The 25466-nt window shown below is 42.4% G+C and overlaps 1 protein-coding gene across 6 annotated transcripts in view; it reads left to right on the top strand.

The window, feature by feature from the left end:
• Positions 1-21809, top strand: part of LOC123499375 (homeotic protein proboscipedia-like) — a 221863-nt gene extending 200054 nt beyond the window's left edge. For 3 of the 6 annotated variants that reach the window (XM_045247293.1, XM_045247289.1, XM_045247291.1), the window contains 4 exons: positions 6768-6815; positions 15270-15311; positions 18546-18697; positions 19143-21809. In XM_045247293.1, the coding sequence (XP_045103228.1) occupies positions 6768-6815; positions 15270-15311; positions 18546-18697; positions 19143-20675 (1775 nt within the window). In that variant the 3' untranslated portion in view covers positions 20676-21809. The remainder of the gene's footprint in view (positions 1-6767; positions 6816-15269; positions 15312-18545; positions 18698-19142) is intronic. The other 3 variants (XM_045247294.1, XM_045247290.1, XM_045247292.1) reach the window with 1 other exon arrangement.
• The last annotated feature ends 3657 nt before the right edge of the window (positions 21810-25466 follow it).

The raw sequence follows: 25466 nt of genomic DNA, 5'->3' as shown, positions 1-25466 counted from the left end.
TACCGGCCAGCGCTACTACCACCAAATATGACCACTGGCCTTCCATCATTGCTCCCTGCTTCCCCCGCGCCCTGCCAAGCACTCTGCTCTATCACTCCTGCTGCAGCGACCCTCCACTCACCTCCACGCTCACCACATTCCCCACACCTCACATTTCCCACACCGAGATAACCGACACATCCTCCACGCCATGGCCACATAACTCTCAACTTGTCCCATGCCGCTCTCTCGATAACCTGCCTTTTCCCCTTCTCCCCCTTCCCTCTCCAGGCAATACCCCCGCGCTCTCCCCCCAACGGCCCCGCTTGAGCCCCGCCCCCGCCCACACACAGTCCGGCTCTGCTCTCTTACGCTGCCGTCCTCTCCCACACGACAAAATGGCGGCCCTCACCCCACTCATGCCTGACCCAGGACAATGGCTCTTTTTGGACTCTCTTTGTTCTCTCTTTCTCTCTCTTCCACCTCTTCCCACTCCCTGCCTTCCTCTAGCTCTTGCCGTTTCTTGTGCCTCTTCGTTATTCGCGTCCTTCCTTCGCTTTCTAATTACGGAGAAAGTCGGTGTGGGAGAGGCGGTGTTTGCTGACTTTCCCTCGCTGCTTGGTGGGGTGGCGGGGACAAGTGTGCAGGTGTGGCCACGTGCACATGTGTCCCATTCCCCTCTGCAGGTGTTCACGGGAATGGAAAGCAGGATGGTCTTTTTTTTTCCACTTGCTCTCATATATTTTCTTTCCTATACATTATAACATCGATTGGGACTTTTTCAATGGAATTCTTCACTTGATTTTCCTTCATGTTATTGATTTATGTGTTTATTTTTTTCTTGTGCATTAGGTGTTTGAATTTTTTTTTTTGTAATTTTATCTATTATTTTCTGATATTCTAGCTTTTCTTTTGTAAATATAATTCCTTTTTCTAGTTTGTGCCTCCCAATACTCCTAACTAGTACTAAACACAGGTGACGAACGCACAGTATCTCCTTGTCTTTTCTTTTCAGTACACGCGGTCAGACTAAAATCCATAAGGTCATTTCCGAGCCTCCTTCCTTGAGTTCTTTCCCAGGTTACTTAAGGGTGAGAGACTCATCCCGGGGAGAACACACAAGTGAGGCCTTTTTCTGACGCGGCTCTGCAAAAAAACTGTATCTTTCTCCTCTCACCATTGTTATGCACCTCCCCTTATCTCCGGGACGCTGTGCTGAAGGCGGCGCGGAGTTGAACGTCATGGCAGGGCGAGACATGAGTGAGGGGCGTGAGGGTGACTGTAGGGAACACTTGAGAGGACTTTGAATCCTTCATCTCTCGAGTTGTCCTTCCGGCGCGTGATTAAAGTGCGACATTAAATCCCTTACTGAAGCGATTTGGAAGAAAGTATTTGGAAGTTTCTCGTAAAAGTGTGAAATTATGGCATATTTGTTTTTCTTTCCACATTTTTGCAGACGATGGGAAGGAAAATTTTATCCGTAGGGACGAGTGAGAAAATGTTTTTAGAGAAGCTTTGGTTGTATAAATTGTTACTAGAAACGCAAAAACTGAACCCTTTAATCAACGAAACAATGAGAGAGATTTCTAATAGCATCGCCGTATTTGTGTTTGTAGATAAGAAACAACACATAGCATCATTGATTTTGATTTATCCTCATAAGGTATTCTCTCTCTCTCTCTCTCTCTCTCTCTCTCTCTCTCTCTCTCTCTCTCTCTCTCTCTCTCTCTCTCTCTCTCTCTCTCTCGCTGACACGATACAAATGTTATATTCCGCAAAAAATATTCCGGATTAGAAAATAGATAAATAGAAAAAGTAACTTGCCACTCTATGATTTCCGTCTCTTCCCTGCTATTTTTTTCCTGTCACCACAACAACTTTTCAACAGGAAACAATTTACTAGTTCTTGTATATAATTATCTTCCATTGTTTTGCTTGAATTCATTTGCTTCTTCATCATTTGGTGTTATATTGCTGTTTTTTTTTTTCCGCTATCAGGTGTCGCCGCTCACAAACCAATTGGATTTTTCTTTTTTTCCTTGTTTTTATGCTTTATAACTTGGAAGCCAATAGACTAGTATATAAATAGATTAATATGAATAAACTTCCTCGTTACAACTATAGTCGAGAGAGAGAGAGAGAGAGAGAGACAGTTCAGCATTCTCTTCCCGTCACCTACTTCCTCCACATCAAAAGGTCACAATCTCTGAGTAGAAATCAGACCAAGACTTTTAAGACAATTGATCCAGTGCATCATCCTGTCACTTTCTTGAACTAAACCTCACAGGCAGCCTAACTACATCGCGCATAGAACTTACATACACCCTATATAGAACCTAGAATATCATGCATTAGAGAGGCCTGTAGAGGGTGCAAAATCGAGGACGAAAACCCACAACAACTTAAGATTATCGTGATTTCCGTAACAGAGACTATTTTAGCTTCAGAAACATCCTCTCTTGAAACTGTAGTCATATGAAGGAGAAAAACAGAACTTGGAGAAAATATTGGAATTTACCAGTAAACGTAATAAAAAAGAGTGAAGGTAGAGCTCTTGGATTAGTGAAGCGGACAGTATAGGAATGAAAGTAAGTAGAAAGTTGTGTGCAAGGAGAATATGGGATTGGTAAAGCCAGAAGAGCAGTAATCATGGAGGTAACAGTAGAAGAGCACAAGAGATGGAACATTGCGGCGGTGAAGTGAAAGTGAAGACAATCAGTTAAGGAAGAAAAGTTGAGAACCCTTTTGATCCCACACTACATAGAATACACGGACGATCTACATTGAACTTAACCGCTTTAGTACCAGGATGTGTTTTCATATTCATTCTGCTTACTAGTTGTCGATTTTAAACAGCTTCAGAAACATATGTGGAGATTAAAATAGTAAAGATTCTGGCCATTAATATTCTGCCCTCCATAGACACTTCCTAATTTCTTAATGAAATAGTCTCATCACACCCAAAACTCATGGTAAAAATGCGTCCCAGTACTGAAAGGATTAAGCTACATGCAATCTACTTACATCATTATACTCATATGCCTAAATAAATTACGTGTTTCAAAGCTCTTGTCACCTTCCCGCCATCCATCAAGTTCTATCCAAGTTCTTCACAGGGAATCTGCAACGGGCGAGCTGTAAAAGATAATGTCGTGCGTGCATCTGTGTTGTTGTTCTGCCACACTGGAAATTAATGAGCCTCCTTGCCTGGCTGCCCCGTACGACACGTGTAAATACTGACTGCACGTAAAGGGCAAAATTTAATGGTATGCCTTTTCCTCCATTGCTTGGAACGTGAAGTAAAAGTAGTGAAAACAAGTAAGAAAAGAGAATGATAAAAAGCTTTGACGTACATCCAGAAAGACATGAAGAAGAAGGATGTTTGACAAAGGAAAGCAAAGAGAAGTGGGTGGAATTCAATGCGAGAAAAAGTAATGAAGACTTCTTAAAACACTGAGCGACGTGGTGGATTTTGTGGATACATGAGATAACTAAAGAAATACGATTAGTCTCTTGACAAAAAAGTAAAAATCGGGAAATTTTGAGTAAGCAGATGGAAAAATAATGAAAGCAAATAAAATGTGATGAATGTAGATTTGATGAACATTTTGCGAGGATGTTAAGGACAGGAATACGATGATTATAATTTGATGAAAGTGTAGGAAGTCATTAGAAAGAAGTTGAGTAGCTTTTGGAATCAACTTAGAAAAAAATAGAGCGTGGAACAGAAGCTTCAACATATCAAAAAAAAAAAAAATTATAAAAAATGGTATATCTAATATAATTTCCTCAGAGTACTGTAGAAATACCAATTAATAAAGAGAATGGGAAAAGCTACAAAAAAAATAAAGAAAGAAAGAATTGGTTTGGCGGCATTCAAAAAGAATCAAGGAACAAATACACAGGAGAATGTAACTTGAGATAAAAAAAAAAAAAAGGAACAGTGAATTAAAACAGAAAACTCCGACACATACAAAAAATATATAGAAAAAAAAATGTAAATAAATATAAAGAAATGTCTAACAAAATACCACAGAAAGGCATACAGAATAGTCACACAGAATTGACAAAGACAAAAAACAAAGAATTACACAGACAGAGAGCCTTAAAAGATGTAAATAAGTAAGAGAATTGTCAAACACTGTAGAAAGACATACAGAGTAGTTACACAGACTGAGAAAAGAGGGAAACAGATATCATACAGACACAAAACCTTAAGATAGAAATAAGTAAAAGAACCAGCAAATGAACACCCTAGATATATTCCCTTATTCATCAATTATTTTCCTTCTCTTCCTCTTGTTCTATTTAAGTTTATAGAAAGACATACAGAATAGTTACATAAAGTTTGACAAAGAAGAAAACACAGAATTCCTCAGACACAGAGCCTTAAGTAAATAGATATAAATAAATGAAAACTGTCTAACGAACATCCCAGAGTTACACAGAATATATGATAAAGGAGAAAAGACAGAATTCCACAGAAACAGAGCCTTAGATAGATGGATATTAATAGAATAAAACTATCTCACGAACATCCTTCCTAGAGTTACACAGAACTTGACAAAGGAAAAAGCAGAGAATTATACAAACACAGAACATTATTAAATAGATAAAAAGAAAAAGAAAACTGGCTGACGAACACCCTTGAATAGTTACACAGAATTTGACCAAAGAGGAAACACAGAATTCCACAGACACAGAGACTTAAGAAATAGATAAAAGAAAACGATCTAAAGAACACCATTTGAATAGATACACAGAAAGAAGGAGAAAGCAGAGAATTACACAGAAACACAGCCTTACCTACCCTCCCCCTTCCTACCATCGCTCCATACCCCCCCACCCACCCACACAGCGACGGCTAGAGCTGGTTGTTTACAAAATATGACGCCAACTCCATTATAATATTGAAATCTGGGCGTGTACGAAGCGGACCACAACCAGGGGCGGGAGACACTGCTTCGTAAACAGCCCTTCTATCATAACATTTGCATCTCATTCTATCTATTCGTGGTGGCCTCTGTTATTTAAATACTTATGCTTTGTTATTTCTCTCTCTCTCTCTCTCTCTCTCTCTCTCTCTCTCTCTCTCTCTCTCTCTCTCTCTCTCTCTCTCTCTCTCTCTCTCTCTCTCTCTCTCTCTCTCTCTCTCTCTCTCTCTCTTTCTCTCTCTCTCTCTCTCATATAAGCATGTCATCATTTCCCCAGACTAATACCACACTAATGCATTCTGATTGTTATCCAATTGGTGTATTTCCATATATTTTCCTATATACCTAAATCTGAGTAAATTTCATTCATGGGAGGAGCCTTAAGGTATTATTATACTTATTATTGGTGGGATTATTAATATTGTTTAGTAGTAGTAGTAGTGGTAGTAGTAGTGGTTTTAGTAGTAGTAGTAATTGTTGTTGTTTGTTGTTGTTTATGGTGTTGTAGTTGTTGTAGTTGTAGTAGTAGTAGTATATAGTAGTAGTAGTAGTAGTAGTAGTAGTAGTGGTAATAGTAGTAGTAGTAGTAGTAGTAGTAGTAGTAGTAGTAGTAGTAGTAGTAGTAGTAGTAGTAGTTGTTGTTGTTGTTTTTGCAGTAGTAGTAGTAGTAGTAGTAGTAGTAGTAGTAGTAGTAGCAGTAGTAATAGTAGTTGTTGTTATTGTTGTAGTAAAGTGTGTGTGTGTGTGTGTGTGTGTGTGTGTGTGTGTGTGTGTGTGTGTGTGTGTGTGTGTGTGTGTGTGTGTGTGTGTGTGTGTGTGTGTGTGTGTGTGTGTGTGTGTGTGTGTGTGTGTGCACGTGTGCAAGAGAGAGAGAGAGAGAGAGAGAGAGAGAGAAAGAGAGAGAGACTTTTGGTGCCAGTCTTGCGCATGCGTTTAACACCCCTCCCCCCCCCAACACACACACAGTCATGTTTTAAGACACGGGTTATTTCCACGTAAGCTTTATTTCTGAATGACAAACAAGTATCCCTAAATATATGAAAGGAACCTCGATTTATTCATATTGAAATTAATTGCTGTGCTGTGAGTGTTTCATGTGGAGTATTTGGTAGCAGCTGTCCCGCGTAAGTCAGCAAGTGTACCTATTTGAAATGTAAATATATTTAATGATAGACGGCGTCTCCTAACCTGGTTTTTGTGGCGCCAAGTATCATGCAGTCTTAAAGTCGAGAATAAAGAGCTAAATATCATGTTTCCAAAGACGTTATTTACAGATGCATTTTCTTTGGTATCTGTGAGATCTCAGCCTGACCTTGGTAGAATAATAATTAAGTTTTTTTTTTTTATTACTATACCGTGTTTTCTATGTAATAGTAGAGACTAATGCCAGTGATTGTTTATTGTAAGCCTGTTTTCCTCGTTGGGTCATTCTTAATGCAATAAATTATGAGGCTCATGCATACGTCTAGGTTACGTTTGTGAAGTCGCTGTGGTTTGCTGAGGGTGATCTGGTGATGTCAGTGGAGATGTCAGAAGATAGTAATAGTTATGTGAGATTGAAATGATGGTGGTGCGTGCTGGTGATAGTAGTGACATGAAACGGAGATTACAGTGACAATGGGGTGAAAAAAATGGTATGTGGTGAAGATAAGAGTGTTAAAATGATGTAGTAGCGATGAGATTTTGATTATGGTGAATGGATTAGGTGGTAGTGGTGATGTGTGATGAAGATGGCGGTGAGTGATGGAGGGAAGAGAGTGGAGGCGTTCGTGTGATGAGTAATAGGATGCGAGTGAGTGGTGTGCTTCTGTATCGTATTGTGTCTTATCTCTTAACGCGATACGTTCTTTTCAGTGACAATGAAGAGGCACGGAAGCAGACACCTAAGTCATCATCTTTACGGTAATCTTGACTTAGCAGACTTGTTTGACTTTCATTTACCTGACCGAACTTAATGTGTCCTGGGTACCTGGTGTAAATTAAGCTAGATTAGTCAAATAAAGGAGCACCAACTTCCTGGGCTCCGGCGTTCCCTAATTCCATCGGGTTTTGTGGCGAAGACTTGCCTGTTATTTGCCGTACTCGCTTCCAAACAAGGGAAAGAGGCGTTAAGAAGTTGACAGAGGAGACAAAGCCGCCAAGGTTGGGTCAAGTATTTTACGCAGAATGTTTAAAGTTTGTCTGAGTTACGCGAGAAGCTTCCAAGGTATTGCGTGATGTGTATTTGCTTCCACTAGATACCTGTCACTCGTTACTTTAGTCGTGTTTGTTCCTGCTCAGATAACTTGGCTCCACTGATTAAAAAGGTGATAAAATGTTAAAGTAGATGAGTGTAGGAAGAAAAGAAAAACATCGCCTTTCTTCCCAAGTGTATCGCGGGGCAGTCTGAGGCGCCTAGTAGGAACAGCAGCTAGGAGGGAAGCAAACAAGTCACGTAATTGTAAACTATTGACGGAAAGGAAATAACTCTCGCTTCATTAGGGAAGACTCACCGCCACCAGCCCCGTCCGCCGCTCGTAACACGCTGCCAGATCTGAACTGTTCGCCATTTCGCGCCGCCAGCCTGTTACCGCACCGAGACAAACTTTAACATAATTACCACCGAGAATTTCGCATCCTCCCCTTCTGTCCCTCCCTCCGCTAGTCTCCCTCCCTCCCTCCGAACCAGGTCTTTCTCCTCCCTCAGGCGGGGTCGGGGCTGAGGGACGGTCGCATCCTCTGTTCAATTTCCTATGAGAAGAATTAAAACTCACAAATTGTGGCTGATAACACCACCTCCAGCCAGCCAGGCCGCCTCCCTTCCCTGGCCTTCCTCTCGCTCTTTTTCTCTTTTTCTTTTCTCGTCTCTTCCCTTGTCCCCCCTCCACCCTCTCGCCCAATACACTCCCAGGTCATGTCGTGTGTGGGTGTACGATAGTGTGTGTGTGTGTGTGTGTGTGTGTGTGTGTGTGTGTGTGTGTGTGTGTGTGTGTGTGTCTTCGTTTGAGAGGGAAGAGAGAAAATGAACAAAAATGTATACAAATATATCGATAAATATAATATGCAGAGAGAGAGAGAGAGAGAGAGAGAGAGAGAGAGAGAGAGAGAGAGAGAGAGAGAGAGAGAGAGAGAGAGAGAGAGAGAGAGAGAGAGAGAGAGAGAGAGAGAGAGAGAGAGAGAGAGAGAGAGAGAGAGAGAGAGAGAGAGAGAGAGAAACCACTACTCATCGATAAGACTCTGATAACTAATATTACACCTCGCTAACTTAATTAACATCCTAATCACCTGCATCATCAGGTACAAAATATGCACTACGTAACCAGACCCTCGCGGAGAAAGCTTTAGACCCCCGTACCTTTTTGTTTCCCAGTCCCATAAAACACACGATAACTTTTCATACGGACCGAAACTCTTCTTTTTTATATTCCTTTCTCCTTTCCCCGTATTCTCATTAGTTTTTTTGTCTCTAGTGTGTTTTTTTTTTATAGTTTTTTTCTTACTGTTATTTGTTTTCAGTTTTCTATAGGGTTTGTAAAGCACCACAACGTCTTAAGAAATGTGAAATTATTGTAAGATGTAAATATATATTTCTGTTTTTTTCGCCTTCTCTCTCTCTCTCTCTCTCTCTCTCTCTCTCTCTCTCTCTCTCTCTCTCTCTCTCTCTCTCTCTCTCTCTCTCTCTCTCTCTCTCTCTCTCTCTCTCTCTCTCACACACACACACACACACACACACACACACACACACACACACACACACACACACACACACACACACCTTGCAGAATCACATCCCCACCTTTCCTCATCTCACCTCACGTCACCTCAGCTCACCAGAAACGAAAAGATAACTTCCATCTCCATCACCTCCTCCTCTTCCTCCTCCTCCTCCTCATCCTCCTCGTCCTCATCCGTTCTCACCTTCTCTCCTCGTTCTCTTTCACTGTACCTCTTCCTGAAAACATGGGAGAGTGAGAGAGGGAAAGGGAAAGAGAGACTGAGGGGGAGAGGAAGGAGAAAAAAAATAGTTCCACTGGCTGCGAGATATTCCGCTTGATGTAACGTCTCGACCTCGGTCATCATCGTGTAACAATTCTACTCGCGCCAGTGTCATTGGTTTTCGAATATTCAGTGATGCATAGGCGTGGTGCGAGCCAGAAGGGACTGAGCGGCCAGGAATATTGCATTTATTTACAGCCCTATTCCAACAAAAATACGACACTGATACCAAATCCAAGAGACTATGTTATCTACGGTAATGGCAAGCTCATTCTTGTGTGCTTTTCTCTCTCTCTCTCTCTCTCTCTCTCTCTCTCTCTCTCTCTCTCTCTCTCTCTCTCTCTCTCTCTCTCTCTCTCTCTCTCTCTCTCTCTCTCTGCTCCTTTTCCTCTCTTTTTTTTCTTATTTTTCAAAACATCTTTGTTATTTGTTTTCTAATAACGCTCTTATCGGATTATACATCTCCACCTCATCTTTTTTTTTTTTTTTTACACTCATCTTTATTTAGCTTTATTGTCCAATGTTTCTCTTGTCTTTCACTGTCTTGTATTCTTCAACGTGTTTTTTTTTTTTTTTATTGTTTACCTGTTTATATAGCCTTAGTTTTGTTAAGATACTGATGAGGCAACACTTAATTAATTTAGAGGACTTGTCACAGTATTATCAACAAGTTTGGTAGGAGAAAAAGATCCATATGAAAATAAATACAGAGAGAGAAACCAAAAATAAAGTGGTTCGTAGGAATAAGAAGCAGAGAGAGAGAGAGAGAGAGAGAGAGAGACCAGGAATGGAAAGAAAGGAGGGAGGTAGGAAGGTGGCGGGAGAGAAAGCGTTCCAGGAGAGAGTAAAGGAGAGGAAGAAAGGCATAGAAAGAAGATATTCCACCTCGCCACTGTTATGCTGGTTATGTAGTGCTGGCGGCGGGAGAGAAAGAGAGAGAGAGAATAGCGATGTTTCTTGCTATTTACGTGCTCTTGGATTGCGAAAATAATCATAAAACGGCGCGTGTTCTCAGTGTGTGTGTGTGTGTGTGTGTGTGTGTGTGTGTGTGTGTGTGTGTGTGTGTGTGTGTGTGTGTGTGTGTGTGTGTGTGTGTGTGTGTGTGTGTGTGTGTGAGAGAGAGAGAGAGAGAGAGAGAGAGAGAGAGAGAGAGAGAGAGACAGACAGACAGACAGACAGACAGACCGAGACAGAGATAGACAAACAGAGGGACAGACAGAGACGGACTGACAAACTGACTGACTGACTCACTGACTCACTCACTCACTCACTGACTGACCGATTGACTGAAAGAATGATTGGTAATGAAAACCGAGAGAAGAATGTACACACACACACACACACACACACACACACACACACACACACACACACACACACACACACACACACACACACACACACACACACACACACACACACACAGAGAGAGAGTTTGTATATGTTTATCAGTCCATGTATTTTTTTTTTTTTCTCTCTTTTCAGGACATCACTTTTTTTTCTGTTTGTTGGTCTAGATTCCTGTTCCCTGTGTGAGTTTGTGGCCATGTTTGTGTGTGGGTGTCTGTGCTGCTCAGTGTCGTCTTTATTCCAAGCTTGTTTTTTTTTTTTTTTCATGAAGCAGAGAAAGAGCAGAAAAAAAGGTAAATAAAAAGACTAAAAGAAAATATAAGAAGAATAGAGAACATGTAGAAAAAACATCAACTAGCAGAGAGAGAGAGAGAGAGAGAGAGAGAGAGAGAGAGAGAGAGAGAGAGAGAGAAAGGAAAAGTAGATAAACTAAAGGAAAGATATGACAGAAGGAAACATGATAGACTAGAGAAAAAAAATGCAAAATAATAACAAAACTGCAAAAAAAAAAATGGAAGTGAGAAAAAAGATCAAAACAAGAAAAAAAAAAAGAAAAAGGAAAGGAAGGAGCGTCAAACTTTCCACGAATAAAGAAAACGAAAGGAACATCATTTCAATATTTTCCTCTCTGATTGATTATCCTCGGCGGTGAACGAAAATATTAAGAAAACAAATATGGGAGAAACTTATCCCTGGAAACCCGACCCTCGAAGAACACTGAGGAGGAGGAGGAGGAGGAGGAGGAGGAGGCGAAAGGAGAAGAAAAAAAGAGGAAAATAAAGGAAGAGTCGTCGAAAAAAAAGATGCAAAGGAATAAAGGAAAAAAGAGGACTAGGAGGAGGGAGAGAGAGAAAAGAAAAAGAGCTAGAGGAAAAAGAATGGAAGACTGAGGAAGTGAAAGAGAATTAGAACGATGAAATGTGAAAGGAGGAGGAAGAGATAGACGAGAACGATGAGAGAGAGAGAGAGAGAGAGAGAGAGAGAGAGAGAAGGAAGGAAGGTAAGAGATGAAAGCAAGAGTAAAGTGATGAAAGAAACTAGGTATTCCAGAGAGAGAGAGAGAGAGAGAGAGAGAGAGAGAGAGAGAGACTTGAGGAGGCCCGTTCCAGCTCGTAAACCCACAAGTGCTCCAGTCCAGTGTAGGGCGGGCACTTCCCCCTCAGCAGCGATATATGGAGGGTTATGTATCTCCGCGGCGGTGGCACAAGAAGTGTTCAGGACGTGCATCAGAGCGTCCCGGCAGACTCAGCTCCCGGCGAAACCAAATATCGGAAACATTATAAACCTCAGCATCTTTTATGAATCTTCCTCACAATTTTGCATTTTGTAGTTGGAGTAAATGTATTTCCTAAGGTTTTAGTGACGAATTATTAAGATTTAGTATTATTAACAAGGGAAACTCTTGACAATTAGATCATAATGTATGGACCTTTGAACGTCAGAAACATTATCAACCTCAGCATCTTTATTGAATCCTCCTCATAATTTTGCATTTTTTTTATTGAAGTAAATGTTTTTTCCTGAGGTTTTAGTAATGGGTTGTCAAGATTTTTGCATTACTAACCAGGGAAACGCTCTTGACAACTTGAATAATCTTGTTTAGGCCTTTGAAAACAGTCAGCTCCTAGCGAAACCAAACATCGGAAACTTTTTAAACCTCAGCATCTTTCATGAATCCTTCTCACCATTCTGTATTTTGTAGTTGAAGTAAATGTTTTCCAAAGGTTTCTAGTGAGGAGTTATCAAAATTTTTACATTATTAACAAGGAAAACTCTCTTTAGAACTTGAATAATCACGTATAGGCCTTTGAAAATAATCAGCTTCTGGCGAAATATTATAATCTTCAGCATCTTCCACGAATCCCCGTCACCATTCTGAATATTGTAGTTGAAGTAAATATTTTCCTAAGGTTTTGCTGACGGATTATCAAGATTTAGCATTATTAACAGGGGAAACTCTCTTGAGAACTTGAATAATCATGTGTAAGCCTTTGAAAATAATCGTGATAAGATAGCAAAGCGTTTCTGTACACTGGTTTTTATGTTTGTGCATATGTGTGTTTGTTCTCTTCCTTATATCACTCGTTATTGCTGTTATCTATTGTTATTGCTATTCAAATGCCACGCGCTTTGAAATAATAAAAACTTGATTTATTAGGATTACTTTGCTTAGTGTGGAGAGTCACCTTCAAAAAATACCAAAAAAGTAAGAAAATACTCCTTCTACTGGAAAGAGTTAAAGGATAGCCATAAATCAGAGCAGCAGAGGATTGATTACCTCACGAGACAGTCAAGGTCATACGCTCAGTCAACAGTCAGGGTTATGCAATAGTGTGGCTCAGGTGGTGTGTGGCTCATCTTGACTTCATTAATGTTTTATTTTCTTTTTTTTATGTTTTTTTTTCTGTTGTTGATGTTTTTGTTGCTGTTGTTATTGCTGTTCCTGCTGCTTCTGCTACTTCTGCTTCTACTTCTACTACTTTTACTTCTACTGCTACTGCTACTGCTACTGCTACTGCTACTACTACTACTACTACTACTACTACTACTACTACTACTACTACTACTACTACTACTACTACTACTACTACTACTACTTTCTCTCTCTCTCTCTCTCTCTCTCTCTCTCTCTCTCTCTCTCTCTCTCTCTCTCTCTCTCTCTCTCTCTCTCTCTCTCTCTCTCTCTCTCGCAGCCATACATTAAACTTCTCTTTCACCTACACATATGAACTTGTGGCGCCTTCCTTACTTTATACCATCAGCCTGCATCTTCTACTTGGCAATCTGGTGGAGGTGGGATAGAGATGGCCAGAGTGTATTTACATGAATCAATTAAACAACGGCGCCTCATAACACATTCACTTCCTTTCTTTTTTCCCCTTTTTTTTTTTTTTTTTACTCAGCACCGTCCGCCTCGTAAAGCCACGGAAAGTTTATAGAAACAATAATAAACTCTGGCTTTTATGAGTAATATGTCGCAAGTTTCCTCGACGCTACGAGTAAAAATTTTTGATGGTTCCTGGAGAATCTTCGTCGCCTCACTTAGTGGGTGTCAATTTTATGAACATTCTTAACAGGAGTGAGGATGAAGAGGAGGAGGAGGAGTGGGAGAAAAAAAAAGGAGAAGAAGAAGAGTAGGAAAAAGAGGAGAAGTAGAGCGAGAAAGACGATGCGCCGAAAGAGGGAAAAGGAAAACGAAGAATAAAGTAAGGAAGGAGGAGATAGAGAGGAAATGGACAACGATACACTAAAGTAGGAATAGAAAACAAATAAGAAGAAAAGATTAGGCGGAGGAAGAAGAAGGGAAGGTGAAGAGGTCAAAGAGAAGAAAATCACGGAAAAACTGAGAAAAGAAGGAATGGTGAGAAGAGAATTGGCAAGATGAGGAGGAGATACAAATGAGTAGTAGAAGAAGAAAAAGGAAAAGGAGAATGAAAAAAATGACTTAACGAAAACGGAAACAAAGATGGAGAAGAGAAGATAAGAGAAAGGAAAATGAATAACGAATGAAAAATGAAAAGTCGAAGAGAAAAAGAAAAGGAAACAAAACATAATGCACTATAATTTGAGGTTTTTTTTTCTTATTTAGACTCAAAATTTGGCACAAAACCAGGAAATTCAATGGGAAAATACTGGAATTAAGATCACGAGATGTAGTAAACGAGAGAAAAAAAGGAAAGATTTGGGTAGATTGTCGCTGTAGATGTGAAAGGAAAGGAAAGAAAAGAAATATTCGATGAAACTTGTTGCTTTTTCGTTTTAGCTACATTTTTTTTTTACCTTCCTACTTTTGTCCATTTTTCTGACATTTTTATTTCTTCTTCTTTTTCTTCTTCTTCTTCTTCTTCTTCTTCTTCTTCTTCTTCTTCTTCTTCTTCTTCTTCTTCCATTATCCTTCTTTATCATCTTCGTCGTGTCTTTATATTCTTCCTATTCGTATTTACTAACCAGTAGATATGTATTCATCCTCTCCTTCTTCCTTATCATCCTATCCTTACTTTTCTTCCTCCTCCTCCTCCTCCTCCTCCTCCTCCTCCTCCTCCTCCTTGTGGGACCGTCGGCAAAAGTTGTTTTATGAACGAGCGGGAATATTAACTTGGACTCTTCCGTAAATTTTATGTTTCAGAAAAAAAAGTATCTCTCAGGAGTGTCTGTGCCGCGGTGTCATCTGCCTCCTGTCGCCCTCTCCCTCCCTCTCTCCCTCTCTCTCTCCCTCTCTCCCTCACTCCCACCCTCTCTCCTCTCTCTCTCTCTCTCTCTCTCTCTCTCTCTCTCTCTCTCTCTCTCTCTCTCTCTCTCTCTCTCTCTCTCTCTCATGTGTGTGTGTGTGTGTGTGTGTGTGTGTGTGTGTGTGTGTGTGTGTGTGTGTGTGTGTGTGTGTGTGTGTGTGTGTGTGTGTGTGTGTCCCTCCCCACACATGTCAAGTGACTCGTCTTTCCGTATTTCCGTGGTTGTAGTTGATGTGATTTTCATTATTTACAAACTGAAATATCGATTTTTAGAGAGAGAGAGAGAGAGAGAGAGAGAGAGAGAGAGAGAGAGAGAGAGAGAGAGAGAGTTAAAGTCCTACATTGGAACATGAAGATCAAACACGTGGAGTTAATATCTTACAAGTCCAAGGAACTGCATTAGCACGTACTCCATGACACATGCACTGTACAAGACACATTTGCCTTTTTTTCAACATACAGCTGCCCCTGACAACTCATGAGCACATCTGTTACTACACCCCACCAAGCTTAAATACCCACTACTAATCTAGCCCTCTGTTTAATTTATGCTGTGAAAACCAACTGAGCTTAGTAGAAGAAGGATGAAAATAGAAACCTGTAATGCTAATGAGTCAGTCTTTTAACTTAGACTTAGACGTGAGAAAATTAACATTGGATTATAGACTGATAGACTGAATTACAAAAGCCACACTTACATGCTACGATAAGGGTCATTCTTCTTGGCATTCACAAATAAAAGTGTGCCATATGTTACTGACAGGTGTTTCTAAACTAATCACAGGTATTTTAATGCCCGCAGATGTGTCTCCAGGTGTGCAAACGCAGCGACAGTACTCCAACAGTAAGTGTTTTTTTGTGTTTTGTGTCGCTTCATTAATCTCTCTCTCTCTCTCTCTCTCTCTCTCTCTCTCTCTCTCTCTCTCTCTCTCTCTCTCTCTCTCTCTCTCTCTCTCTCTCTCTGCCATGATTTATCCATATGTGTGTGTGTGTGTGTGTGTGTGTGTGTGTGTGTGTGTGTGTGTGTTATCTTTTTTTCATGTTTCTGCAGGAGGAAAAGAGAGGAGGAAGCGTAATATACACATAAATATACAAAAAGGAAGAAAAAAATAGTAACAGAAGCCATTACTAGGTTGTTTGTCTAACTATTCTACATCAACTATCAATAGGAAATACATGATTAATTAATGGAGAGACAGGGAAGAGAAGAAGAGGAAGAGAATAAGAGGAAATAAGGAAGAGAATAAGAGGAAAGACGTACTGGGGATGCAGGGGTGAGAGTAAGAGTCTCACCTGACCGGATGACTGCCAGCTGTTGTCTGTCAGTCATCAGGTGTCTCACTGACCGGGGGAGAGACAGGGGTGATGAAGCCCTGCACTCCAAAACAGCACTTCCTTGTTATTCTTTCTGTAGTAGTAGTAGTAACAGCAGCAGTTATAATAGCAGCACCAGTAGTAGTAGTAGTAGTAGTAGGAATTGTAGCGGAAACCAAAACAGCCGTTACGTGTCACAAATAGATCAATTACGAAGTGAGCAGGTGTTGTGGGGTGTGTTGTAGTGAAGTTGAGCGACCCTGTACGTGTAGCGAGATGTAGTATGGCGCCTCGAGGTAAACTAGTGTGATTTATTCCTTAACAATTATTAAAATTATTTGCTTTAGCATTTTTTTAACTTTTCCTTCGTTTTCTTTCCATTTTTCAGAGAGAGAGAGAGAGAGAGATTCATATCCAAATGCTAAAAGAAATATTACCGTGAAGCAGGAATTTAGTAGCCAGTCAATTCGTTATATAGAGTTTAGTATTCTAGGAAAGGATTAACATGGCTATCTGTCTGTCTATCTGTCTGTCTGTTAGTCTCTCTCTCTCTCTCTCTCTCTCTCTCTCTCTCTCTCTCTCTCTCTCTCTCTCTCTCTCTCTCTCTCTCTCTCTCTCTCTCTCTCTCTCTCTCTCTCTCTCTCTCTCTCTCTCTCTCTCTCTCTCTCTCTCTCTCTCTCTCTCTCTCTCTCTCTCTCTCTCTCTCTCTCTCTCTCTCTCACACACACACACACACACACACACACACACACACACACACACATAATACACCACCACCACCACCACCACAACCACCACCACTCTATCGCCTCTACATTAAATAAACACGCTAAATGCATATCAATGTGTACTAATCTATGCACGTATGTCCGTTTAAGAGGAAACACGTGTAGGTCATTTGACACGTGTTTGTAAGTAATAAAAAGTCAAGAGTACGTTGCCAGGTAGACAGGTTAGACAAGGATCGCTGGCTGTACGTGTGTCCTATGTCAGTTTGTTAGGCGTATAGTTTCTCCATGATTTCTACACCAATAGTAGAAGAAAACGATAAAGAACAAGATATTTATACAAAAGAAGGAGCTGGAGTAAAGGTATTCAATCTTACACCTGCTACTCCAATGGACTAGACGTTTTTCTTCTTCTTCTTCTTCTTCTTCTTTTTCTTCTTCTTTTTTCTTTTCTTTTTTTATTCTTCTCTCTCCCTCCACTCACCCTCAAACTACTATAGTCTTGGATATTTTTTTTTTACCCCTTCAGTACTGGAACACATTTTTTACCATGAGTTTAGGGTATAACTAGACGATTTTATTTACATTAGGAAGGGTCTATGGAGGTCAGAAGATTAATGGCTAGAGTTTTCAGTATTTTAATCCCCACATAAGTTTCTAAAATTCTGAAGCTGTATAAAATCACCAAATAGTAAGTGGAATAAATATAAAAACGGGTCATTGTACTGAAGGTGGTTAAGAATATCTGTAGTGCTTCATTTTTTTTTTCTCTCCTGGTGATGGTGATGGTTCTTTCTTTGTTGGTGGTTGGTGATCCTCCCTCTTTTGGTGACTGTTATAAGTGTACAGTGCTGGTTATAAGTGAGTGTTCAGTTGTTAGTAGTGTGATGGAGTGTTGGTGCATGACAGGCAGGCGGACAAACTTGTGAATCGCCAGGTGTGCTGAGGTGAAGGTTTATGAATTTGTAATTTATTCAGCTTTTTCTTTTTTTTCTTGCTTTAATTTTACTGCTACACACACACACACACACACACACACACACACACACACACACACACACACACACACACACACACACACACACACACACACACACACACACACACAGAAAAAAGAAGTATCCTTTTATATATTTATTTTTCGTATCTCATTATCATTTTTATTCATTTTTCTTTTCTTTTTTCTTTTCACATTGAATAATACAAGTGAAACAGAGTAGGATGTTTTATGTTAACTCTTTCTTCCTGTCTCGTACTCTTTGTCCTTTTGTTTTTCTTTTTTTTTTATCAACTAACTGAACGCTCCATGCTATAAACACTGCAAGCTACGCACGCTATTATTTTCATCAATATACGTCAGATTAAATCATTGAGTCTTCTTCCTCTTATTCAACATTATATTTTCCTGCATGCTACTGATGATGTTTAGTTTTTATATATTTTTTTATATGTTTTTGTCCGTCTCCTCTCTTCACTTCCTATCTGTGTGCTTCTCTCATTCACTTCCGAGCTCTCTCTTCTCATTCCCTCATAATATGTTTTCCACACTCATTCATTCACTCGTTGTCTCTCTTATTCACTCTCCTCGCTTTTCTCATTCATCCACTTTACTTGTTCCACTCGTTTACTCTTACTATATTTCGTTGACTCAGTCTCCCATTCATTCACTCTCCCTATCTTACTTGTTTTCTCCTCCTCTCTCTCGTTAATTTGTTCCATACTTGTTCTTTTCAGTCACTTCTTCTTTATCTGTGTCCTTCACTAGTTTACTCTCTTCTTCTTACATGTCTCTATTCTCTTTATTAACCTCTCACTCCTTCATTCCTTTAGTCTACCATTCATCGTTCCTTTAATCATTCACTAACATTTTCTTCTTCTCTTGTAGTACCTCCCTTCCATCATCCATTCACATACTAACTCTATCTTTCACACCCTTCTGTTCTACCTCCCCTTACCATTCACTGAGTCACTCTTATTCTTTCACTTCCTCTCTTTTACCTGTCCTCAACCATTCACTCACCGCGTCCTTTCCTCAGGGTCCAACGAGAACGGTCTTCCCAGGAGGCTTCGCACTGCTTATACCAACACGCAACTACTCGAGCTGGAAAAGGAATTCCACTTCAACAAGTATTTGTGTCGACCGAGAAGGATAGAGATCGCTGCCTCCCTCGACCTCACTGAGAGACAGGTGAGGTACCAAATACAGGGGAGATGCACAGGTGAGGGTTGGTTGACGTAGAATTTGGGTCAAAACAGTGAAGTCACATGGCGCCGTGCAGGTGAAGGGACCGTGATTATGGTGTGGGGTAAGGGGAAAAACGTTATTGCTATTTTTGGCCTCTTACTGAAAAACATGTAAAGGAAATTGGTACATGCAAATTATCATATGATTTGTAAATTGGATCGGATACAGCTTGCATAATTTTGAACATCCGACTGAACTCAGCTAGTAGTTCTTGAGGTTAATTTTTTATAATACGGGGTAATTCTTGGCGCTTCGTTTAAGATCTTGTTTGTAGTTTCTCTAATGATACTGATGTTATTGATCGAGCAGCGTTACCGTAAAGTTTGATGTCCTGTTTTTTCTTGCCTGTAACATGAGGAGGCCACCACTCACTCACTCCCTTCCCCAGGTAAAGGTGTGGTTCCAGAATAGGCGGATGAAACACAAGCGGCAGTCGATGGCCAAGTCATCGGACGAGCCGGACAAGAAGGGGTCCGGGGAGCAGCGGGCGGGGATGCACGATGATGCCACCAACAACAATACGAAGTCCGTGCCGTCCTCACCAGACAGTATGTGCTCCTCGGACGTCAAAAAAGAAGAGAGTAACGACAGTCTGCCACTACCCAGCGCATCGGTATCGTCCGGGGTTCCTCCTACCTCCGCCAGCTCTGGGGTGCCGGGGGGACCCAGAGGCGGAACCGCTCCGGTCCCGCCTCTCGACTCCAGCAAGGTGAAGTGCGAGGATGGCAGCGGCCTGAGGTATCCTGGTCCCCTTGGCTTCACTGGGGAAGGCCTCACCCTAAAGGATGGCGGCCCACAGGACATACCACCCCTCAATACCCCTCCCATTCCTCGCGCCACCCCGCCCCTCACTCCTGCCACCCCGACGGCCTCCCCTGCCCATCTAGCCGGCACAAGAGGAGTGCCTGGCTCCCCTGCCCTCACAACCCCGCCCACCAGCTCATCCAGAACCGTGGCCCTCACCGCCACTACCACCGCTTCCGCCGCCGCCTCAACCTCCAACTCTGTCACTCCTCACGGCTTCGGCAGCGGCGTGGGAGGGCGTGGAGGTGCCGGGAGAGGCTCCACCTATCCATCTTACTGTGGAGGCAACAACACCACCTCCAACAACAATGTCACCGGTGACAGCAAAGGGCGCGGGGTCACTGGGGCCTACTCGGCGGCATACCGGGGCTCCTGGGCGGACCAATACCGGGGCATGGGACGCGCCACTCCACCTCAGTACATGGCCAGCACCAACACCCGCGCCTCCAGTGCTCACGGTTATGACTACACCTGTGCCCAGCAACACCAACAACAACAACAGCAGCAGCAACAGCAGCAACAGCAGCAGCAGCGGGGTCAACACATGTACAATGGCGGTTACGGCATGGATGGTTACAATTACAACCGTCACTATTACAACAACATGATGTGTGGTGACGGTTACTCCAGCTACAACTATATGTACAGCAACGGCGGCATGTACGCCTGTGGTGGCCAGGGCGACGCATCGGCACAGCAGTACTATGACTCCTACGCCATGTGTGGAGCCACAGGCTATGACCAGACGGAGAAGGGTGCCGCCATGGCCTCCATGGCAGCCAACAACCAGTCCAACATAGCCAACATGGCAGGCATGGGTCAGGGCGGAGGTTACTACAACAACGGTACTGCTACTGGAGGCACAGGCGGTGAGGGTGTTGCCTACCAGGACCAGCAGTACCATCATCAGCAGCACGAGCACGACCTTAACTTCACGTTCAATTTCTTCGAGCAGAGTGGCGGTGGGGGCGGGACTGGCGGGGGCCCGGGCGGCGGGGGGCAGGGCGGCGGGACTGGCGGCAGCACCGCCCCCAGCGAGAACAGCAACTCCTCCGACTTTAACTTCCTCACCAACCTGGCCAATGATTTCGCACCGGAGTATTACCAGCTGAGCTGAGCCCCACCACCCTCGCAGGCTCCCCTGTCCTGCCCCCACAACACTGGTCTTTCCAAAGAATTTGAGGTTTATGTCCGCACGCTGTGAGAACGTTCCTTTCCAAGGTTTGTCGGGGACTCAGAACCAGCAGTGTCCGGACCTCTTTCATCCACTCCCCACCATCGGCCCCATAGTGTATAAGATGAAGGCGTCCCTCCCCTCGTGTGTCGTCTTAGCCTCCCTTCACTTCCCCCGTCAGAGTCATTTTCGGAAAACTAGGCAGCCACTGGTCTAGCGGCGTGCGCCACTGCCGAAAAGCAAGTGGGCGGCCATTACAAATGCCGAGTGTTTCTTGAGGTGAGTGAGCGTCGGCTTGTTCCGTGTCGGTTCCATCAGTGTTCTGCGTTACTATTGTACTTAAGTATTGACTGAGCTAACGTGATGTGATCCCGAGGGTGGGATGGCGGCGGCTGTGAATTCCACGACTGCCAGTGTAGAATTAACCACGTGACTGGATAACTGGACCCAGGAGGAGCAGTGTGTGTGGTGGGCGTCCATCGGCTCTGAGCCATGTGACAATCCACCACCAACTCGCGCCGTAGAATTGTGTTGCTGATCATTCCAGACTCTGTCCCTCCGCCTCCCCCGCCCCGTAGCTGTCTGCCCACCACCCACGTGCAGCGGTAGAGAGGTAGTTCCCTGACTTCCGTGTAGTGATAAGCTTCAGACTCTCCATGGTGGGGCCTCTTCCTTCGGGCCGCTGGTGACATGGGGCGTGGACGTGTTGTTACAGTTTCTCAGCAATAATTTACACTTTTCACCCCGCCCCCGCCCTTTTTTTTCTATGATACTTAGAGGGAAAAATCTTTCTTGAAGAGGGAGGGTGTGAGGTGACCCTCGAGCGTGTGTGACGATTGTGACTGAATGTGAATGATGTAATGTGAAAATAGTTTTCACAGCAAACCAGAAATATTCCTTCAAACAGGAGACAAATTGACTAACGATATCGCTACACGACCATGATTCATTAGTAACGAAAAATAGAAATGGCCTTCCCACACTTCTCTTTTCTTCTTATGTTTCATTTTCTCCCTCCTCCTCCTCCTCCTCTTCCTCTTCTTTTTTTTCTCTTCCTCTTCCTCTTCCTCTCCTCCTCCTCCTCCTCCTCCTCCTCCTCCTCCTCCTCCTCCTCCTCCTCCTCCTCCTCCTCCTCCTCTTCTTCTTCTTCTTCTTCTTCTTCTTCTTCTTCTTCCTCCTCCTCCTCCTCCTCCTCCTCCTCCTCCTCCTCCTCCTCCTCCTCCTCCTCCTCCTCCTCCTCCTCCTCCTCCTCCTCCTCCGTCTCTCGCCACTGTCTTCGACCGGAATATTTTTGGAAGTCTTTCTTTTCTCCCTTCATTTCAAAGTTGGCGCGAGAGACAAAAATTTCACCCAAGAATTCACGTCGAGATTCAGGAATTTTGTAACAGTTTTTTCCGTTGTCTGATTCTTCTTTCCAAGTTTTTTTTCTTTTTTTTTCCACCGTTCTTCTTGTTCGGTTTTGGTTTCGAGTCCAGAGCTCAAGTCTATTGTCAGTATTGTTTCATAGTGCATTATGTGTGGAAGATCTGATTCTTTTCTCTTTCTTTTTTTTTTTTCGTTTTCTTTTACGTCAAGGGAGAGCCAGAGTTGTGATGTAAATTGAGGACAGGGAGGAGCAGCTAAAAGTTTGTTGTCTCTCACATGTCAATTAGGCGCGAAAAACCCTAATGGAAAAGTGTCTTGGTGGGAGAAAAGTTCATCTACCGTATTGTGTGTCTGTCTGGCTCAAGGAGGAGCTTGTCACTGTGTGGACTTGTAGTGTATGAAAATAGCTTCCTTATTTTTAACCCAAGAACTGTGAGCGGCTGCGTGGCGAAGTGCTCCCTATGGTGAGTAGCCAGCAACCAGTACATTAGACATGTTTGGAGGTATTAGACTGAACCAGAGAGAGAGAGAGAAAGAGAGAGAGAGAGAGAGAGAATTCCACCCTCAAAAAATTCATGGCTAACGAAATTTTCCCCTTCTCCTCATCTCACCTTTGCGACAGAGAGGAAGGCAGGTGCGAGGATCGTCAAGCCGTGCCACCAATGCTCTTTATCTTCCACAAGGCGTTCACGTTAAAAAGATAAAAAAAATAATAAAATAGAACAGACTACATCACACTGCATAAACAAACACGTACTTAAATTTATCGTTTTGTGTTATTAGTAGTGTTGCGAACTGTACCCTCTGTAAGCATCAACATAAGCATCCGTGTGCAGTAGTTATTAGTTTCACTCACTGGACCATTTTAGTTAAGAATGTTGGTTTTCTTTCACATATCACGGGATGGTAATGGATCTTCAAAAAAAAGATGAAAAAAGAATCGATATTTGAATTGTCAGATTGTTAATAGGAGAAAGGTAATTAGAGAGAGAGAGAGAGAGAGAGAGAGAGAGAGAGAGAGAGAGTGTGTGTTTGTGTGTTAGGGCCGCCTCTAGCCCTCCTCCGCCCCTACGGCCCCCCTACTCTGTGTGTACATATTTTGAATAGTAAGATTATTGTAATATTGATGACTCAAGGGTGAACTAAATAAATGTCCTTGTAACAGAGTTTATCATGACCCTCCCATCGGTGCGATGTGGCCACTGCATGCAACAGTACATGAAAATCTCTTACTGCACACTCATCTTACAGTCATCCATTCATGAAATCTGTAATCGAACATCCTATTTTTGTATAGTTCACTTTAAAAGAAAAATAACACGTTTTCTAATCTCACCAACTCATTCACTGAAGCTTAGAAATGAGCCTATAAACATTGGTGCTGATGACTGTATAATATCATATTCCGATAATATACGGTAAAAATATATAGTAATTATTAAGCCATTTACATCAGAAATACGCACAGCAGACCAGAAGTGTGTGTGTGTGTGTGTGTCTAGACTAACAGCACCTCAACTGTGACGTGGCAGCAGACTACAAGAACTGCGCAGCGTGAGATTGAGTAGTTGTCAGCGGGCGGCGTCGGGCAGGTTGGTAAGCCTGTCTCAAGTCTAGTTGGTTGTGTGTGATTATATCGGTTCTCGTTGATATATTCCAGGATGGAGTCACCAGCAGACCCAGGCAGCAACACGTAAGTACTCAGAAACACATATGTAACTTGGTATTGCTTATTCAATGTGAACATTACGATGAAAATTACCAAAGTAATGAGGTGGTGAGTGTCAGGCGATGCACGTGCCTCAGTGACGAGCCACAACAGGTGTGAAACTGTCATTATTTGTATAATGTTAATGGAAGATTTCCTATTTATCGTGTTTCTAAATCTGGAGAAGTAGGAAGTTAAAGTATGTAATCATATAACTTGCATGTGGAGCAAGCTGCGTTCACGTTCCTGTCAATGAACAGCTGTCGTAGACTTCAGCGGGTCACCGCCCCCACACTTCAACAGTCTAGGCACCTCTTGTACTATGTGTATTTCAGATGCATTCTGAAATTCTTTCTAAAGTGTATTACTATTCCAGTCATTTTTACCAACTAGTTGTAATCAGAAAGAACGAAAACGCAGATAGCATTAGGCTGCGAGACGGTGTGGACTGTTCCGATCACTGGTTACAGTCATTGTTACGTACACAACGAGCACAATAAGAGGCTCGGCTGCGGTAGTTTGACGCTCTAATGTTGCTGACTGTACGTAAGATTTATTTCAAGTAAGCCTTACAGTCACTGAAATTTGACCGCCTCACCCAATTAGGATGGACTCCGATTGTGTTCATGGTCAGCGTGGTAGTTGGGGTCATTAGTATCATTAGTAGTATATGGTAACTTTACTTATCCGTGTTGTCATTGCTTCTTCCCATGCACCGTGCAGGATATGAAAGGAAGCTGCAAGTGATGGTGTTCACAGCCAAGTCGTGTCTTTTAACTTACTTTACACATAGTCTGTTTAGATTTTTGAAGAATATTTTCCACAATTCCCAGGAAATGTTTCAAGGATTAAGCTTCGTTTTATATCACTAGATTGTCTTCATGGCGAGTATCCAATTACTACCGCAGCTGCCATTATCAGTGGTAATAACATGGGTAGAACGTGACTTCGGAAATATTTTCATAGATTTGATTAGTGATGATATCTTCACATGTCAGAGATAACACCGGTGATAACAGTAAGCATAATGCATATTGCTACTAATGAATTGGATACTTGCTATGCGTAATAAAACAAGCATTCAACACGTCAGCAAGATGAACGCGATAACAAACACACAAGAAGGAGGAACCACACATGCTCGGCGAGGCCCAGCGTGGCCGAGAACACTCTTCCAATTAAGGGAGAAAAAATGGGGTAATTTCAGGCTCAAGGCGGCGTGTGAGACAAGGCGAAAGTCGTGGGTGTCTGCCGCCGCTACTTGTTCATGTTTTTCCTTACGCCTTTTTTCCCTTTATTTTCTTTCCGTAACGTAAGGCCTGAGTACTGGAGTGATGTGTATTCCTCGCGGGACGTGCTGATGTGCTGAGTTGTGTGCTTGCGTCCCGCACTTCAACGCCAGGAGAAAAGAAAAACTATGTGGAAGTCCGACGCGTAAATTGTTAAGAATCTGCACTTAGCAAAGCAAAAAAAAAAAAAAAAAAAAAAAAGTTCATATTGTTTGTTGCTCACACTTGATAAACGCAGCTTTCCTTAAAACAACAAAGAATATCTACGCTACTTTTTACCATGCCACTGTTCGTACGTATGGATTGTGGTAGCGAGTCAGGAATCTCACTTAGAATTCATCGTTGGGAAGCTGGTGCCTGTAGACGTAGGAA

This window comes from Portunus trituberculatus, chromosome 49 (genome assembly GCF_017591435.1).
Source record: "Portunus trituberculatus isolate SZX2019 chromosome 49, ASM1759143v1, whole genome shotgun sequence".
NCBI classification, from domain to species: Eukaryota; Metazoa; Arthropoda; class Malacostraca; order Decapoda; family Portunidae; genus Portunus; species Portunus trituberculatus.
Note: the sequence above shows the minus strand (reverse complement) of the source record. Positions and strands in the feature narration are given on the sequence as shown.